This window comes from Physella acuta, unplaced genomic scaffold, assembly GCF_028476545.2.
Source record: "Physella acuta isolate Inbredline_101_S28 unplaced genomic scaffold, ASM2847654v3 ptg000109l, whole genome shotgun sequence".
Taxonomy (NCBI): domain Eukaryota; kingdom Metazoa; phylum Mollusca; class Gastropoda; family Physidae; genus Physella; species Physella acuta.
The window spans coordinates 551,049-572,575 of NW_026731629.1; the positions used below are offsets into that span (position 1 = coordinate 551,049).

General features: G+C 38.1%; 1 protein-coding gene across 4 annotated transcripts in view; it reads right to left on the reverse strand.

Annotated features, from left to right (window-relative positions):
- The window catches only part of LOC131934455 (uncharacterized), a 71,523-nt gene that overhangs the window by 18,465 nt on the left and 31,531 nt on the right, over positions 1 to 21,527 (reverse strand). The window contains exon 1 of one of the 4 annotated variants that reach the window (XM_059290530.1): positions 5,955 to 6,143. The exons of the other annotated variants lie outside the window; for them this stretch is intronic. Coding sequence (XP_059146513.1) covers positions 5,955 to 5,974 — 20 coding nt within the window. The 5' untranslated portion in view covers positions 5,975 to 6,143. Of the gene's footprint in view, positions 1 to 5,954; positions 6,144 to 21,527 lie in introns of those variants that run through there. 4 annotated transcript variants of the gene reach the window in all.

A 21,527-nucleotide genomic window follows, 5' to 3' on the forward strand; every position in this document is an offset into this window, starting at 1 on the left:
TGATTCAGACTATTATTTTGAAACATTCCTGTTGATTCATTGTGTTATATTGAAGCATTTCTTGATTCATGTAATAAAAGGATCAATAGCGAACCTGCATCTTCGAGTCTTTCTACTGTAGTCGATGTTGTGTAGCATGAGTGGTTCAACTCGTTACAATTGGCGTTGTCGGGCAGGATAGACTCGGGGAAGGTTACATATATATATATATATATATATATATATATATATATATATATGTGTGTGCAGGGGCGGATTAAGCCTTTGTGTATATATCATTGAAGCTTTATTTTTAATAGTGAAAACCAACAATTAAGCAGTAAATTTGGGGGGGGGGGGGGAGGTAAAAATCGGGGGCCCTTGACAGCAGTCCTCTCAGCCCCCCCCCCTCCCTCCTCTAAATCCGCTACTGAGTGTGTATATTATATATATATATATATATATATATATATATATATATATATATATATATACATATATATATATATATATGTATATGTATAGCCACTGTATAGGCTACATGTAGCCTTCTGTGATAGCAATAAACAGCAAGAAACAGTGAGGTGTAGATCCAGTTTGTCCAGACAATCCCACACAAAAAGTTGGGACAGTGGTCGCCCCTGTGACAACATTCTTCCCGCCAGACGGTGATAAAGCAGACGACACAGCCAACAGGACGACCAGGATTGCAGGCTCGCAGCGCAATGTTAAACATCAAACCCGCGGTTAAACGTCAAACCTGTCTTTAAACCAAGGTCACTGGGATCTTTGCAACAACGGATCGGATTTAAAAGAAAAACAACGCACACAAGTAAACCCAATTTTCGGGAAAACGTAAAGTTTCTTTGAAGAAATAAAAGTGGAGGGGATGGCTGAAGACAAAGTAAACAGTTTGTATTCGAATGATTGATGCAATAAAATAAAAACTAGCACGGACATTTTATGTTGTCTGAAGAATTTTTTTTTATAAATACGGTGATCTGTTCCGCATGGCTCAGAGGCTGAACACGCACTGACTAACTCGTCTCAAGTTTGATTACGCGAGCTGATCTCAGTCTGACGTCGCTGAGTTTACTCAGCTGTAACTGATACCTGGACAGGATCGAGTGCTAACATGGCTAGCAATAGTGCTGACCACACAATCCCTTTATACCCTAAAAAAAGAACTATCTGCCAAACAGTGACCGATATAGTTGAGATAATTATAGCAATTTGTTACTGACGACTATTTGATGTCACACCCTGAGTGACGTAGGCAGATGTCTCGCGCTAAGCGTAAGCTATCAGCAACAGTGTACACATCCCACCTTAAATAATTTAAGTTATTAAAATCATTATTGAATAGGTGTCTGTCTATACATACATATATATATACATATATATATATATATATATATATATATATATATATATATATATATATATGTTTATATGTATGTATTTGCACATATAAGTGTGCGTATGTATGCTAATATAATAATGTACATTCAACTATGAATAACCAAGGTACTTAAGAACACTTAAGCGAACATCACTTAGACGAGAATATTTTACCATAAATGTTAACATTTACGACAAGAAAGCTGGATTACGTACAGCCAAATATTTATAAAATATAAACATCAATTCTCCTTCTTCTAGCTAAATACAAAGAAAGAAAAAAAATTACCACTGAGCACCCCCTCCCACCCCAACTGGCTACGCCACTGGTGAACTAATAACCCCAGCGAGGCGGGAGAATAGAGACCATGTTATTGTTATATACTCGCCTAATGTTATTGTTACATACTCGCCCTAATGTTATTGTTACATAATCGCCCTAATGTTATTGTTATATACTCGCCTTAACGTTATTGTTACATACTCGCCCTAATGTTATTGTCAAATACTCGCCTTAATGTATTAGCAGCGTAGTTGACCCTAAGCCCAGCCACCTAACACCTCCCCTACTGTTTCATTATTCACAACAATGCAATGTTGCTATTCAAAACAATACAATGCTGCTAATCTCAACAATGTAATATTGTTATTCACAAAAAAAAGTAATGTTGTTATTCACAACAATGTAATGTTGTTTTTTTCACTATAAGAGAAAAAACAACAACAAACAATTGATGGTAAGGTCACGACCGCCCTAAATAACGTAATGAGTCAAACAGTTTGTTGGAGGGTGGGGGGGGGGGTGAGACTTGTGATGTTGGGCTATGTGGGGGGGGGGGGGGGGGGTTAGGCTTGTGATGTTGTGCTATGTGGGGGGTAGGGGGTTAAAGACACATGAACTAGAATGTCGTTTAGATGTGCTTAGAAAGGGATGAGACACTGGAATAGGTATGTGTTTGCTTAGGGCAGAAGGTTGCAGAGAGGTCCATTTGGTGCTTTTATTTGTGGGGGTGCGGGGGTGGTTCTACCGTTTTGTGACAAGAAGGGAGGGGGTGGGGGTTGGGCTACATGGCATAGGGCATTTATGGTCGAGCTCTGGACCAGGTTAGTTGACCGTCAACAGGTTAGGGATATAATAAGGGCTTAGGATAGGGAGCGAGTTAGGGATATGGTTAAGGCGGCTAAGGATAAGGTTTAGGATAAGGTGTGGCATAGGGTATGAAATAAGGTACTGGATAGGGTATGAGATAGGATATGGGATAAGGTATGGCATAGGGATAAGGATAGGATTTGGGGGCTGAATGTGGAGCTGGATATGGAGATTGATAGGGATATTATAGGTATAATATATATTCTAAAGGGGCAGGGGGGTGGGTTAATTACCCGATTGACAGGAGCTAATTTATCAGGGGTTTGGGGGTGGGGGTAAATGACCGGATGGTAGTTGACGGGGGGGGGGGGTAATGCCTTAGGCCCAAAATAGTATATTTTAAAAAGGATAATAAACATTTGCAAGGAAAGAGAAAGAGAGGGAGAGACGGAAAAAAATGTAAACTCGATTTGTTTTTAAAATTTAGTTTTCCGTGAGCTACTTAAAATATTTTTATCCTTATTTCATAAAAACGTTTCTGGCCACTGACCTAGATGTTTAAACCAGTGGGCGCAGTTGATCGCTGGTATGCCAGTTCTGTAATTAACCACTCGAAATGTTTTATCTGTTTAGGTCACAAGTCCACAACAGTCTAATACAGGGGTTCCCAACCCTGTGCCCGCGGGCGCCATGGCGCCCGCTGAACGATTCGTATGTGCCCGCCTCTCACTATTTGACAGAGACAGAATTTTTTTCAAAAACTTTATTTTTAAATATGATTTATTTTTATTCATTTGTTACAGTTTTAATTTTTTTTTTTTGACTGCCTAGGTTTATTAAATATGTTCGATACTTGTCCCAACTTGTCTAGCGGCGAGCCAGACTACATTATTTACGTTTTGTAAATACATTTCTCTGTGTGTATGCAATTTGAAAAAAATGCCAAATAATTTTATTATTTTGAAACATTTTGTTTATTATTTATTAATACATTATGAGTATAAGAAAATAAGAAAATAAATTATGGGAAAATGACAAGTTATGGAAGGAGTTTGTCGATTTAAAATAGGTGGTGCCCACCACCCTACCGATATTTAAAAATGTGCTCTAGAGAAAAAAAAAAAGGTTGGGAACCCCTGGTCTAATACAACCAGGAGAAACACACTTCACACAGCTAGTTAGGCTCATCAGAGTAACGTAACGACATCATCAAAACGACATCACCCACAATTTTTAAATCAATAACTTCTGTTTATTAAGTATGCAGGCGGTACGCATTAAAAAAAAAATGGGACACTTCTTGAAACAACTTTGTTGCCTGGCGCTTATAACTCAGGTAAACTTTCAAATACATGCAACTGAATTATGGAAGCTTACTTATGCTGTTTTTTTTTTATAAGTGGGAACACGTTTTAATTTTAGGGTCAAGGTTGATTAAAGGTATGATAGCAAAGATTAGTTTTGGGGACATGTCCTCGTGTTAACTGAAGACATTTGACAAAGTTAGGACAGGATACGGAAATACAGTGTCGTTGATGACGATATACGGAAGTTGCGTCACAAGGCGAGGCCAAGGGAGAGGTTCATACTGGGTGACGAAAATAGGTGGGGTGACATCAAATTAAAAAATCGTAAAATTTACTGTCAAATAGAAGAATTTAGTGTCAAAATAATGTTTTATCTAACTAAATTAACGAAAGAATAGGGCAGACGGGTGACACCAAACCAATTTGAAAAAAAATTGTTGTAAATAGAGGGGGGTGGTAACACCCTTCTTACCGCACCAGATGACACCCAACCTAGTGACGCCACTGACATTGGGTACACGATGACCTTGCTCTGACCAACTGACAACTACACCGCTTAGAGATAAAGTTTAATATTATGGCTACGTTTAGAGGCAAGGTATCGTTAACGACGATACTAGCTACACAATTACCTGGTTATGACTAATCGATTCTTAGATCTTCTCTAGTCATTCATTCACACATTTTTTTCCCTAAACTATGCGACAGATGGGCTATCCGTGTCATTGTCCCGAGATTATCATAACTGCTCTCTCTCTCTCTCTCTCTCTCTCTCTCTCTCTCTCTCTCGGGGGAGGCTTGTACTGCTCTCATTGTGCCCCCCCCCCCCAACAACACCGCACCCCCCCCCCCCCCACACACACACCAACACAAAGACCGGAGGATGATTTAGTGATGGGCTGACCCACACAAAGACCGAGATATAATTTACTGAATGGTGTATTGATTATTCTTCCTGTCCCTTATTTGGATGGGTTTGTATGTGTTGGTAGTTTTTGTTTCAAAGGGGTACGTTCACTTTATTTCCACGATATTCGCACCTTAAGGCAGAACTATAAAAACTTAAAGCTGATTCTAAACGTAACCTGTCCGACTACTTAACATTACATTCAATCCTTAACTTAATGGTTAACCTTACCACGGTCTAATTGTGTCTAATTGGAACGTCGCGGAAGTGGATGCCTGAATCATGTGAGGGAAAGTATAGGCGGAGGGGTAAAGTGCTGACCTCACTCTCACTTCGTATGCCGAGGTCATAGAAACAGGTGAGCTCTACTTCACTTACCCATTGGACCGTTATGTTCGAAAAGGGAACGTTACTTTAAAGAAGGTAGGCCTGTATTTATACTCATTCTGTCACCTCATCTGGTGAATTAAACTGGTCGTCTATAAATGATTCACCCCCCGGGGAAGGGGTGGGCTCAGAGGCGTAGCGGGGGGGGGGGGGGGGGGGGGGGCGGGGGGTGAGGACCGCACCGGGTGACACCATTTAGGGGGGTGACACCAAGGCAAAAAATAGCTAAATATATAGAGAAAAACTTGAGGGGGGGGGGGGTGCAAATCGAAAGTTTGAGAAGGGGGGTGCAAATAGAAAATTTGAAAGTTTGTCCCCGGGAAGCGTCGCTACGCCTCTGGGGGGTGACACCATTAAGTGCTGCACCGGGTGACACCCGACCTCACTACGCCACTGGGTGGGCTAGAGGGTGCAGACGTGAGCATTTATGCAACTAATAGGCAGGGGTTCACGGCATGGGACATAACTTTTATTTCATTTTTTTGTGTGAGTAAACTATGGTAGAAAGCCATGCTAATTTGTGCGATAATTTTAGATGATTTATAGGCCTATCCTATAGTGACATCATTGGGGGGAGGGGTAGGGGTGTCTGGTTTTTTTTTATATGAGAGGTGGATGGGGTAGGGTTGAAACCCAGTGTTTCTTCCAAACTTTTCTCTCCGGGGGTGCTCTTGAAATTTTCGAGGGGGGGGGGGGGTGGTGGACTAAAATTTCCGGGGGGGGGGGGGGGGGTGGACACTGTCAAAAGTATATATTTCCTATATAAAAATTCCATTCTATATAAAAATTCCCCCCCCCCCCCCCGAAGAGATGCCTGGAAGAAACTCTGGTGAAACTCGATATAGAATAACATGTCTCCTTTTTTATAAAACGCAAAACTTACCGCTGAAGTAATCTAGCCATTAGTGAACCTACTCCACCTAACGCAGAACGTGTACAACTAAGACTGTTGTTTGAACGCCCTAACAAGGCAAAGGAAATCCTGCTGGGTTTGTTGGGTTAAGTATCTGTTTCCCTCGGATGTCTCGTTAAAGATAACAGCCAGATAATGAAATGTTTTCTCTTGAACTAGACACGTTCATATTTCCTCATTTCTAAAAATGTTAAGAAATAAAAACGATCCTTCAATTTTTATATAGATTCTATCCTTTATTTATTTGAAAAAAAAATTTAACTCCTTTTTTTTAATACATTCTTTATTTTATATCAAAACATTTCAATGTTTATACAACCTTTAGTTTTTGATGTATCTGTTTTCATCTTAATATCTCTATTTGTTTAATCCAAACACCCGGATAACCAACGGTGTTTCAGGCAAATAGCAACCGGCTATTTTGGCTCATCAATGATTTATGGATTCATTGGGTGTCATCCCGTTGTTTGGATACACTTTTTCAAAAATTGATTTTTTTTTGTAGCCGGTAGAGCTATATGTCATTGGTTTTTTTTCATGGGGTCAGGTTAGGGACTGGGGTCAGTTAGAACCACAGTCATGGGGGTCAGGTTAGGGACTGGGGTCAGTTAGAACCACAGTCATGGGGTCAGGTCAGGGTCAGTTAGAACCACAGTCATGGGGTCAGGTTAGGGTCAGTTAGAGCCACAGTCATGGGGTCAGGTTAGGGACTGGGGTCAGTCAGAACCACAGTCATGGGGTCAGGTTAGGGTAAGTTAGAACCACAGTCATGGGGTCAGGTTAGGGACTGGGGTCAGTTAGAATCACAGTCATGGGGTCAGGGTTAGGGTCAGTCAGAACCACAGTCATGGGGTCAGGTTAGGGACTGGGGTCAGTCAGAACCACAGTCATGGGGTCAGGTTAGGGTAAGTTAGAACCACAGTCATGGGGTCAGGTTAGGGACTGGGGTCAGTTAGAACCACAGTCATGGGGTCAGGTTAGGGACTGGGGTCAGTTAGAAACACAGTCATGGGGTCAGGTTAGGGACTGGGGTCAGTTAGAACCACAGTCATGGGGTCAGGTTAGGGACTGGGGTCAGTTAGAACCACAGTCATGGGGTCAGGTTAGGGACTGGGGTCAGTTAGAACCACAGTCATGGGGTCAGGTTAGGGACTGGGGTCAATTAGAACCACAGTCATGGGGTCAGGTTAGGGACTGGGGTCAGTTAGAACCACAGTCATGGGGTCAGGTTAGGGACTGGGGTCAGTTAGAACCACAGTCATGGGGTCAGGTTAGGGACTGGGGTCAGTTAGAACCACAGTCATGGGGTCAGGTTAGGGACTGGGGTCAGTTAGAACCACAGTCATGGGGTCAGGTTAAGGACTGGGGTCAGTTAGAACCACAGTCATGGGGTCAGGTTAGGGACTGGGGTCAGTTAGAACCACAGTCATGGGGTCAGGTTAGGGACTGGGGTCAGTTAGAACCACAGTCATGGGGTCAGGGTTAGGGACTGGGGTCAGTTAGAACCACAGTCATGGGGTCAGGTTATGAACTGGGGTCAGTTAGAACCACAGTCATGGGGTCAGGGTTAGGGACTGGGGTCAGTTAGAACCACAGTTAGGGCTTACACTAACGGAACCAGTCCTGAACACTTCCTGTCGATGACGTAATAAGTTCCGACTGAGCCGATGCCGAGGCTGTTAAATCCGATTTACCCCCAGGGAGGAGCAGAAATCGATGATTCTAGAAGCAAATCAGTGGAACTTACAGGAGGGGTGGGGGTAGGAGGGGGTAGGGACAACTACTTGTTTGTAAAGGCTGACTACTAGCAATACTATTATACTTATCTATTTGACGTCTATATAGGTGGTATCCTGATATAATTGAAGAGGGTGTATTTTCCAGGGGGGGGGGGGGGGCTTAAGAAAGTGAAGTTTGTGTAGTTTTTATAATATTATAATATTTGGCGCGTTGAACAGTGACCTTGAAATACAGTGGCTGCGAAATTTCAACAGTTTGCAAATCATTATGAATTAAAATTTTTGTTTAATGATTTTGGTTGCGAATTACGGTTTGTTATATTCTTAGATGACAGAGGCCTAGCTTTTATTTTAGGGGCTGTGCATAAATGGACTCAAACAACTAGAAAAGTAAGTATGTGTATGTGGGGGGGGGGGGAGGGGTTTATGTGACGACATTAGACGATATACATATATGTGGGGGGGGGGGGGGGGGTAAAAATCTGCAAAATTGCAACCCCATGATATACGGGCTAACACTAGACCAGAGCAGTAAATTTTTAAAAAATCGATTGAAAAAGAAATAAAAGCGTCTAAAGGACACGTCTCTCTTCTGTATGTGAATCATTGGGAGTGGCACTTAGCACACTCAGACCGCAAGTAAACATGCAATAAATTTCTGATAGAATAAACTCAACACAATGAAAGTGTCTTGACTGCTTTAGCGTGGTGTGTTTGTGTGAGTTGTAGTACGTGTGTTTGTTATTGTGTGTTTGTGTGAGATGTAGTATGTGTGTTTGTTATTGTGTGTTTGTTATTGTGTGTTTGTTATTGTGTGTTTGTTATTGTGTGTTTGTTATTGTGTGTTGTTATTGTGTGTTTGTTATTGTGTGTTTGTTATTGTGTGTTTGTTATTGTGTGTTTGTTATTGTGTGTTTGTTATTGTGTGTTTGTTATTGTGTGTTTGTTATTGTGTTTGTTATTGTGTGTTTGTTATTGTGTGTTTGTTATTGTGTGTTGGTTATTGTTTGCTTGTTATTGTGTGTGTTGTTGAAGGCGGGTTTGTAATTTTGTGTTTTATGTTATGCGTGTTTGTTAATTCATGTGTTTTTCGTGTAAAAAGTATTATGTGTTATTGCATGTGTTTTCATTGTAATACATATCCCCTGTAAAGTGTAGAAATTTATTATACAGTAGAAACGTATTCTATAGTAAATGTTTGTTCTAAATTATAAATTAGTTCTATCTTATAAATAAGTTCTACACTATAACTTAGTTCAATAATATAAATTAGTTCTATAATATAAAGTTGTTCTTCAATATTAATTTGTTCTACAAAAATTTTTTTAAATAATATTTTGTTCTATAGCATAATATAAATTGGTTCATTAATATACATTTGTCCTATAATATTTTGTTCTATAGCCTAATATAAATTGGTTCATTAATATAAATTTGTCCTATAATATTTTGTTCTATAGCCTAATATAAACTTCTTCAGTAATATAAATTTGTTATATAAGATTTTTTCTATAGTCTAATATAAATTTGTTCATTAATATATTTTTTTTTCTATAATATAAATTAGTTCTACAATATAAATTTGTTCTATAATTAAAATTTGTTCTATAATATTTTGTTCTATAGAGTAATATAAATGTGTTCATTAATATAAATTTGTTTTATAATATAAATTTGTTCTATAATATTAACTTGTTCTAAGATATAAATTTGCTCTATAATATAAATTTGTTCTATAATATAAATTTTTTCTATAATATTAACTTGTTCTATGATATAAATTTGCTCTATAATATAAATTTGCTCTATAATATAAATTTGTTCTATAGCCGAATCGTTATTTCCCATTACTTTACTAAGGTTAAGTAAATGTAACAAGTGACAATTTAAAGTAACAAGTGAAAGGAGGGAGGGGCAGGAGAAGGCATGTGACGTGAGTACTTGAGCGGTGGCGACCAGCACGCTACACACGTCTGACCCAAACTGTGTGCTTGGTGTGAGCAAGTTGACCATGACCCACTTACTGCACCACTGCAACACAAACATCCCCGCTGCCAAACTCTCGGCACCCTCTAAAACTGCTGCAAGTCGTATGCTTTCCCTGGGGTTCAAAGGTCGGTTCAATTGTTTAGAGAACATACATTTTCTAGTTAACTATTTCTGCCAACAAAATTCAAGCAACTGCATTCCAGGGTATAGAATGCTATCTAGAGAGATCTAGTTTAGTACTGAATTCTTGAGCAGATGGCTTTAACTGTAGTAACTAGTTCGACATCATCTCATATATTTCTAGAACATTTTCCCCTTCAACACACACACACACATACGCCACACACAACCACACACACATTATATATATAGATACACGTGTGTATAATAATATATACACACACGTATATATACACATTTATATACACAAATATACATGCATACATATATATATATATATATATATATATACAAACATACACACTCACACACACACACATATATATATATATATATATATATATATATATATATATATATATATATATATATATATATATATATATATATATATATATATATATATATATATGGCAAAAATTGTCCGACACTAGCTATGACATCCATTCAGGCATCACTGTAGCTCTACAGTCCATGGAGGGCTACAGCTTGTCATTGATTCTCAAATATCCCCCACCCTTTTTCCATCCCCCCACCCGTAACACCTTGTTGGATGTGTGACACAAATGTGTCACTTTGGATAGTCTGATGGTAATAACCCCAGCACATGTTTCACAATTGCACTCAACGTTTTTTTAAAAAATAGAAATGAAAATCCAATGTGTTGGTCTAATCCTTTAATCCGGAAGGTTAGGCTTAGGGTCAGGATTAGCATAATTTAAGTACTTCGATTGCAACCTCTGCAATTTTGGTCTAACCCTTCAACAGAGAAAGTTAGGCTTAGGGTCGGGATTAGCACAGGCTAAGTAATTCGATTAGAACGGCTGGAATGCAACACATGCACGCTGGAGATTAAAGCTAAGTCGAACCAGATTAGATTAGGGACGGGGTGAATCGAGCGCTAGAGAGGTTAAAAACATGTATCAATATAGATCTAGTACCTCCCTTGGACTAGTAGAGAGATGCTAAAAACATGATCAATATAGATCTAGTACCTCCCTTGGACTAGTAGAGAGATGCTAAAAACATGATCAATATAGATCTAGTACCTCCCTTGGACTAGTAGAGAGATGCTAAAAACATGATCAATATAGATCTAGATCTAGTACCTCCCTTGGACTAGTAGAGAGATGTTAAAAACATGCTCAATATAGATCTAGTACCTCCCTTGGACTAGTAGAGAGATGCTAAAAACATGTATCAATATAGATCTAGTACCTCCCTTGGACTAGTAGAGAGATGCTAAAAACATGATCAATATAGATCTAGTACCTCCCTTGGACTAGTAGAGAGATGCTAAAAACATGATCAATATAGATCTAGTACCTCCCTTGGACTAGTAGAGAGATGCTAAAAACATGATCAATATAGATCTAGATCTAGTACCTCCCTTGGACTAGTAGAGAGATGCTAAAACATGATCAATATAGATCTAGATCTAGTACCTCCCTTGGACTAGTAGAGAGATGTTAAAAACATGCTCAATATAGATCTAGTACCTCCCTAGAATGAGTAGAGAGACATTAAAAACATGTATTAAAATAGATCTAGATCTAGTACCTCCCTAGAATGAGTAGAGAGACATTAAAAACATGTATTAAAATAGATCTAGATCTAGTACCTCCCTAGAATGAGTAGAGAGACATTAAAAACATGTATTAAAATAGATCTAGATCTAGTACCTCCCTAGAATGAGTAGAGAGACATTAAAAACATGTATTAAAATAGATCTAGATCTAGTACCTCCCTAGAATGAGTAGAGAGACATTAAAAACATGTATTAAAATAGATCTAGATCTAGTACCTCCCTAGAATGAGTAGAGAGACATTAAAAACATGTATTAAAATAGATCTAGATCTAGTACCTCCCTAGGGTGAGTAGAGTGAGAGAGATTGAAATCATGTATTAATACAGATTCATAGTTCTAGTACCTACCGACTCGCACTTAACAAATACTCCACGGAGATAAATCCGCTAATAGAAAAATGCACAGCCGCCCATGGGCTTGAATGTAATCCTTCACAACAATGCTCGAGGATGTAAACCTTTTCAAAGAACCTTATTTTTTTTTTAGCTTCACCAGGATATGAGGCAACGAGGGCCCGACGTGCACAGCGCCAGTGTGTGTTGAACACAAGACACGAGAGAAAGCAGGAGGGGGGAGGTGAGGCACTCGCCAACACACGGCGCCATCCTGGAGCTCCACGCACGCTCACAGACGCGGGAACAACATGACCGTTCTGCCAAAAAAAAATCTACCCACCCCTCGCTCCTAACACTCTAGATACCAGACAAATTTATTTTTTTCAACTGCAGTCAACTCATTTCTCTCATATTACGTTTTAATTAAGACAGCTGTTACTGAAACTTGCATAATTAATCAGCCGAAAAATAGAATTAATTATGCTGGAGGCAGTAAAAGTATACTGGCAGATGTAGCACTTTAAATCGATTTGTAACTCACACTCTAAGAGCTCATAACCCAAAATGTGGAACCACTTTGTAGAGAAGTTTGTATGTGTATTCCTGTGAACTGGGGACGGTGTTTAGAGATTATTGTGGTATGTGTTGATAGTTTACAGCTAGTGGAGAAAGGTTTGCGAGAGTATTGCTGTGTCCACGAGAAAAAGGAAGGTTGTAATATCTGGACAAGGGAGGTTAGGATAGAGGAGGTTATTTGGTCAGAACATAGGAGATTATTTTGTCAGAACATAGGAGGTTATTTTGTCAGAACATAGGAGGTTATTTGGTTAGAACATAGGAGGTTATTTGGTTAGAACATAGGAGGTTATTTTGTCAGAACATAGGAGGTTATTTGGTCAGAACATAGGAGGCTATTTTGTCAGAACATAGGAGCTTATTTGGTCAGAACATAGGAGGTTATTTGGTCAGAACACAGGAGGTTATTTGGTCAGAACATAGGAGGTTATTTGGTCAGAATATGAGAGGTTATTTGGTCAGAACATAGGAGGCTATTTGGTCAGAACATAGGAGGTTATTTGGTTAGAACATAGGAGGTTATTTTGTCAGAACATAGGAGGTTATTTGGTCAGAATATGAGAGGTTATTTGGTCAGAACATAGGAGGCTATTTTGTCAGAACATAGGAGGCTATTTGGTCAGAACATAGGAGGTTATTTGGTTAGAACATAGGAGGTTATTTTGTCAGAACATAGGAGGTTATTTGGTCAGAATATGAGAGGTTATTTGGTCAGAACATAGGAGGCTATTTTGTCAGAACATAGGAGGCTATTTGGTCAGAACATAGGAGGTTATTTGGTCAGAATATGAGAGGTTATTTGGTCAGAACATAGGAGGCTATTTTGTCAGAACATAGGAGGTTATTTGGTCAGAATATGAGAGGTTATTTGGTCAGAATATGAGAGGTTATTTGGTCAGGATAGGGGAGGTTATTTTGTCAGGATAGGGGAGTTTATTTTATAAAAACATAGGAGGTTATTTTGTCAGAACATAGGAGGTTGATAAACTACGACAAGGAAGGTTATTCAATATTAATCCTTGACAAAAGAGGTTATTATGCCCTGACAATCTAGTTTATTAAGTACTAAGGCCTTGACAATGGAGGTTATTAAATATTAAACCTTGGCTAGGGAGGTTATTAAAATTTAAACCTTGGCTAGGGAGGTTATTAAATATTAAGCCTAGACAAGGAGGTTATAAAAATTTAAACCTTGGCAAGGCAAGGGAGGTTAGTAAATATTAAACCTTGGCAAGGGAGGTTATAAAAATTTAAACCTTGGGAAGGGAGGTTATTAAAATTTAAACCTTGGGAAGGGAGGTTATTACAATTTAAACCTTGGGAAGGGAGGTTATTAAATATTAAACATTGGGAAGGGAGGTTATTAAAATTTAAACCTTGGGAAGGGAGGTTATTAAATATTAAACCTTGGGAAGGGAGGTTATTAAAATTTAAACCTTGGGAAGGGAGGTTATTAAATATTAAACCTTGGGAAGGGAGGTTATTAAAATTTAAACCTTGGGAAGGGAGGTTATTAAATATTAAACCTTGGGAAGGGAGGTTATTAAAATTTAAACCTTGGGAAGGGAGGTTATTAAATATTAAAACTTGGGAAGGGAGGTTATTAAAATTTAAACCTTGGGAAGGGAGGTTATTAAATATTAAACCTTGGGAAGGGAGGTTATTAAATATTAAAACTTGGGAAGGGAGGTTATTAAAATTTAAACCTTGGGAAGGGAGGTTATTAAATATTAAACCTTGGGAAGGGAGGTTATTAAAATTAAAACTTGGTGAGGGAGGTTATTAAAATTCAAACCTTGACGAGGGAGGTTATTAAAATTCAAACCTTGTCAAGGGAGGCTATTAAATAATAAAGCCTTGGCAAGGGAAGTTAATAAGCCAGGACAATGGAGGTTATTAAATATTAAGCCTTTGCAAGGGAGGTTATTAAAATTTAAACCTTGGCAAGGCAAGGGAGGTTATTAAATATTAAACCTTGGCAAGGGAGGTTAATAAGCCAGGACAATGGAGGTTACAAAAGCGTTTATATCGCCATTACGAGTTAGGTTACATAACTCATTAAAAGGTAGACTATGAAAGTTGACAAGGCAGGCTATACACTATTATACAGGTTGCAAGAGAGGCTATAAAATGGAGGTAAAAAGGGGCGGGGAGGGAGGCCATAAAGCATAAAGTAGAGAATATTTGGGGCTGTGTAAGGTAGTCTATACAAATCCTGATATAAATCATAATGCATATGTAAAATGTAGTAATGTAAGCCTAGTATTATGAAAACCTTCTGTAACCTAATCTAACCCTACATCACAATAAATCTAGAATGCAACCTACACTATACATGTTTCATTTAATCTGTAGTAACCCAACAACTAACATCAACTTAGACTAAGCCATAAACGTGACATCTAATTTGTCCCACGTAGAAATTCAAACCATTAAACTGGAAAAGAACACTCGATATTCGCCGTAAGTTGAACTTAAAAAAAGTAGCAGATTAAAAACTAGAAAAAATGTAATGACATTTTTTAGCCGAGATTAAGGACGTGAAAGAAAAAATCAATATCTTAAGCCTTTTCTCTCGATTTTGTATAACTGTAAACATCGTTTAAATACATAGTTACAAAATGTAAAAAAAAAACATTATTACATAACATCGTTGCAAAACATCATTATAAAACACCAGTAAAACATCATTACAAGTTATAATTTCAAAACTGCATTACAAAACATTACCAAACATCACAACAAAACATCATTACAAAACATTACAAAACATCACAACAAACATCAAAATTCCAGTAAAAAATACAATTTATAATTACAAAACATCATTACAAAACATCATTACGAAACATCCTTACAAAACATCATTATAAAACTAGATTTAATAAAAAGAGATGAAACATCACAAAACTCAAAGAAAAACCACTATCGTTAAGGAAACATCACAAAACTCAAGGAAACACCACTATCGTAAAGGAAACATCACAAAGCTCAAGGAAACATAATCAACCCATCATAAGTCTTGTCTATAAACGCTAATGTTGTACACGAAAAAATTGAACCATTCTTGTTTTGAAATTTTATAAAAAAAAAAAACGGATACTATTTTTTCCTTTTTCTTTTTCCCTCTTTCTTTTATCCCTTCCCTTTTCCCCTTCTCTTCCTCAACCTGTCCATTTACCTACTCATGCAACTTTAACCCCCCCCCCCCCCCACCACCACCCGCATCATCACCACACACAGCCAACATCTCTCACCATCTCCCCACCGGGCCATCACTTTTCAATAAATACACGCGACCCCCCCCCCCCCCCCCCCCACAACAAGAAATGTAATCTAAAATCCGCCCCGGGCCTCCACTATACAGCCACTCACAGCTGGTAAAAATAATTTATGACTTTTAATATTTGCTGTGGTAAGCCTAGACGAGCTTGATGAATGGGTGTCTATTAAAGAATGGCCAACGGCTGGATCTATAGAAACTGTAGAGTATAGAGAGTGCGCTCCAGTCAATGAAAGATATCTTTTAGATATGCTGGGGTATATTGTTTCATGACACTGGGGGATATGTTTTGTGTATTTATGTTTTGTGTATTGATGTTTTGTGTATTTATGTTTTGTGTATTTATGTTTAGCGTATTTATGTTTTAAATATTGATGGTTTGTGTGTTTATGTTTTGTGTATTTATGTTTTGTGTATTTATGTTTTGTGTATCGATGTCTTGTGTATCGATGTCTTGTGTATTTATGTTTTGTGTATCGATGTCTTGTGTATCGATGTCTTGTGTATTTATGTTTTGTATATTTATGTTTTGTGTATCGATGTCTTGTGTATCGATGTCTTGTGTATTTATGTTTTGTATATTTATGTTTTGTGTATCGATGTCTTGTGTATCGATGTCTTGTGTATTTATGTTTTGTATATTTATGTTTTGTGTATCGATGTCTTGTGTATCGATGTCTTGTGTATTTATGTTTTGTATATTTATGTTTTGTGTATCGATGTCTTGTGTATTTATGTTTTGTGTATCGATGTCTTGTGTATTTATGTTTTGTATATTTATGTTTTGTGTATCGATGTCTTGTGTATTTATGTTTTGTATATTTATGTTTTGTGTATCGATGTCTTGTGTATTTATGTTTTGTATATTTATGTTTTGTGTATCGATGTCTTGTGTATTTATGTTTTGTATATTTATGTTTTGTGTATCGATGTCTTGTGTATTTATGTTTTGTATATTTATGTTTTGTGTATCGATGTCTTGTGTATTTATGTTTTGTATATTTATGTTTTGTGTATCGATGTCTTGTGTATTGATTTTTTGTGTATTGATGTTTTGTGTATTGATGTTTTGTGTATTGATGTTCTGTGTATTGATGTTTTGTGTAGTTATGTTTTGTGTATTTATGTTTTGTGTATTTATGTTTTTTATATTGATCTGTTAGGACGAACAAAAATGTAAAGATAAAATATTCTAACATAAACATGTGTTTAAAAAATGTTTGATTAATTAATGTGATGTATTATGTGAAGTAAATTTGATAACCCTGGACGAGTTTTTGTTCGTAAAACTAAACAAATACGCAAAGACACTTAGACACAAAGACAAGAAGACACAAAGACAAGAAGACACGCCGACACAAATACACGAAGACACAAAGACAAGAAGACACGCCGACACAAATGCACGAAGACACAAAGACAAGAAGACACGCCGACACAAATACACGCCGACACAAATACACGAAGACACAAAGACACGAGGAAACAAAGACAAGAAGACAGCGACACAAAGACACGCCGACCCAAAGACATGTTGCTAAAGCCACGAATATGGCATTATGCTGGTAGTTAGTAGGCTGACAAAATCAAACAAATATCATGTTAAATTGTCCGAACTTAAGCTACGATTTTCAACAGGCCACTTCATGCTCCAATTGAAACTTAGAAACGTAACATATATATCCATCTCGTAAGAATATTTTATCTTAGATTGTTAACTAATATATCGGTCTCATAATAATATTTTATGTTAGATTGTTAACAAATAAGAATAGTGTTAAGATGTAAACAAAACCGTACAGCAAATATCAATAGTGTTAAAATTTGAGCTTAGAATGCAAACGAATTTGATAACATATACAAATTGTATCTCAGAATATTAACAAATTTACACCGTGACAGAAGAATAGAATATTTTTAGATCTGAAGATTTCTATCCTGGCTGTATAATCATCGCGTAGAACAAGTTGTTGACAGATAGGTAGATAAAAACTATGTGATGATACTGATAGATTTTTTTTAAGGGGGCAGTATCACCCAGACTAAGGGAGAGAAACATAAATATTCACACAAAAAATCTATTAGACATACACATGCCAAATTTCTACAGTGGTAGTAGCGTGTCTTCAGATATAATAGTTAATACAGCATATAATTTCAAGGGTGTACATAGAGCAATATTTTTTTCAAAAAATTAATTTGTTAACATTTTATTACATATTTGTAAACAATTTTTCAAAACCGTAAGTAAAGTACTTAAAATCTAGTATAAGGCTTCCTTACGTTTCTTATATATCGTTACACTGGTAGTAAATGCCCTCTCGTGCGAGAAACATTTTTTACAAAATTTCAAAAGTTCTTCCAGATTGAAAAAGTACAATTTTATCAATATAGATACTTCTAGAGCCGGAAGGTCCTAAAGGTTGAAAAACCGCAGCCCAAAATCTATTATTAAATATTTTGGGTAAAATTTTTATTTATAAAAAATGTTTGCATCATATATTGACTTTCTTTTATGTACTGTTTTATAATAACAATAATATGCTAAAAAATGTATGTGTGTATGTATAAGTTATTTTTTTGGCAAATCTTTTCGTCACATTTTCATTGTCTGGGTGATACTGCCCCTTTAATAACATTGTAAAAAATGTCCGGGTCATTACAGTACACAAATTAACCTATATTATAACCTATATTACACACATAATCTGATGTGTGTCAATTACATCTATTAATGGAAACACACGACACCCCCTACTACCATGACAAATTCTTGCTAATGCTTGTGATCGCTAAAGATTGAAATAAAAACAGTTCTCAAACTTCCAAGATTGTTCCTATCTGTTTAGTATCTCTAAAGAATATTAATTATATATATATATATATATATATATATATATATATATATATATATATATATATATATATATATATATATATATGTAACGAGTGTATTTGCTTGTAGTGCCAAATGTTAACGAGTGTATTTACTCATTCTACACAACATCGACCACAATATAGATACTCGAAGATGCAGGTTTACCATTGATCCTTTTATTACATGAATCAAAAGAAATGCTTCACAATAATAGAATGAATCAACTGACCCCCAACCGTCCTCACTAGTCTTCACATAACCGAATGCACATGTCTATCGTCCCTATTAACACAATACGTCTACAACGTTCAGTAACCAACTTGATACTGCCACACTTCTACTCCTTCTCAGCTCTCGCCTTCCTATATATCCCTTCGTATTCGTAATCGTATTCGTCCTCGTATTCGTCCTCGTAATCGATTCTAATCGTTGCATCAGAATATTAATTGCGCAGCTCTGTCGTACAGTCCGATTAATAAACCATCTGCACTGTTACGTCAGCCTGTGAACTGCGCAGCGGCTTTGTCATCGTTATCAGCCCAACATCTGCACTATTGCATCAGACTGTAATACGTTGTTAACCATAGTATGGTAACTACCCTAGTTACATCCACCCCCGCCTTTTTTTTTGTGTTTTCAACCACAAACAACGCTTGGCAGGTGCACTCCTTCAATGTCAAAAGCACCGCCGTAAAAAAAAATTATTGTTCCACTCACTGTCAATGTCGTCACATTCGTAAAAGATTGACAGTTATCACTATTTCACATGTCAAATGTGTCTTCATCATATTCCTCAGACACAAAGCAGTTCTAGAATTCACATCCACCTTTTTTCGTTTGGTGCCTTCACCAGTTCACTTTTATAACTTTTTGAACAGTCTGTTCTCATACCAGCGCGACCATGAAAGAATTGATGGTTGCTGACGAAAAATTTCGTATTCTTTCTGTTTCTCAAACTTCTCCGCGGACCACTTATCTGATGGTCTACTGTCTCTCTGCTTCTGGGAGGAACGGGATCCTCTTTGTTGCCGTTATCCTCCACATGTGTATCGCTGTTGTGCTGTTGATGGTGACATGGTTCCGGGATGGGTATGAGAATTTCCGTGTAAGTTTCCGGTTCCCTAATTGTCTTAGGTTTCTTTGTATGTAAATGCTCTTCTTAACTATGCCAATATTTAAGAAGATTGAGCAATATTCGTCCACCGCTCCTGTTTGGTGTGATTGATGGGTCTTATTTTAAAGGGGCCACCGGCTATTTTAGGCATCTCCACGACTTGCCATATCTCCTGTCCCCAGAGGTCGTGGATTTTGTTTCTGCCTAACGGGTGGCTACGCAATAATACCCTGTCGTTCAGTTTGAGTGGCGGGTCCTTTGTCTGTACCGGCGGTTCCCTTCGCCGTGCTTCATGTTCTAGTCTTTCCTGTACCACCCTGTACATTTCTCTAATTCGTCTCATATGTTCATTCACATATTCTAGTGCGGTGTATGAGCCAGTCATACTCTCCTTTTTTCCTAGGAACAAGTCAAGAGGGAGTCGAGCCTCCCGTCCGAACAGTAACATGTGTGGCGAAAAGCCGGTTGTGGCATGGGGGGTGCAGTTGTATAGATATACCAACTCTGGGAGAAAATCAGGCCAACGTTTTTTCTGTTCAGGTTCTAGAGTACGCAGCAAATCATGCATGCTGCGGTTGAACCGCTCGCACTGTCCGTTTCCTTTAGGATTATATGTGGTTGTTCTAGATTTGTTGATCCCGTAGTGGCTGCACAGTTGGTTAATTACTTCTGACTCGAAGGCCCTTCCTTGGTCAGAGTGTAATTGTCTTGGTATGCCATATTTGATGAACCAATGTTCTATTAAGACCTTTGCCACTGTTTTGGCAGTCTGATCTCGTGTGGGCACCGCAACAGTCCATTTGGTGAATACATCAGTCATTACCAACACATGTTCCGTCCCATCCGATGATTGCTCCAACGACGTAAAGTCCATAGCCACAATCTCTAGTGGTTTTGTCGCCAGTAAGTGTCCTGATGGCTGTCTCATTTTGACAACTGGCATTTTCGCATGCTGACACCTCACACAAGCCTCACAATGGCGTTTGACCTCCATCTCCATATTGGGCCAGTAACACCGCCGTCGTAATATTTTGTGCGTCCTGTCCTGACCCTGGTGTCCTGCCCTGTCATGTGCCAACCTTAGCACTTCTTCTCGTAATTGTCCAGGCACCACCACCTGGTGTATTGTCCCGTCTATTTGGTCATGAATTATCCGCATGAGAACACCATCCTTTATACTGAGACGGTCCCACTGACTCAGTAGTTTCTTTGTTTCCCGACCAAACTGTTCTCTTTCCCTTCTTCTTGGGAATTTTTGTTCCTGGACGTATTTCAACAGCGGCTGTAAGCCACTATCCGATCTCTGGGCATCTCTTATCTCTTTATGATTAAGGCAATTAAAATCACTGATGTCCATATGTCGGGGCTCTGTGGATGTGTGCTCCACCACAGTCTGCCCGTTTTGCATCACTTGCACCCCATGAGGGATATCTGTTGGCGCTCTGACCTCACATATTCCTGTCAGCGTTTCTTCCTCATCGCCCGGTCTCTCGTAAGGATTCCTTGATAAAGCGTCCGCATTGCCATTGGACCGCCCCGGGCGATATTTTATCTCTAGGTCAAAGAGTGCCAATTCTGCTGCCCATCGCTGTTCGATGGATCCCAACTTTGCTGTCTGTAGGTGACTCAGGGGGTTATTGTCAGTGTATACCACACATTTAGCACCTAATAGATAGTCCCTGAATTTTTCAGTCACAGCCCATTTTAATGTCAAAAGTTCTAGTTTCATGGCGCTGTAATTTGTCATGTTCTTCTCTGATTCCTTCAGAGCTCGACTGGCATACGCAATAACCCTGAAACCTTGCTCCTGTTGTTGTGATAGCACAGCTCCCAGACCTTTAGAGCTGGCGTCAATTTCTA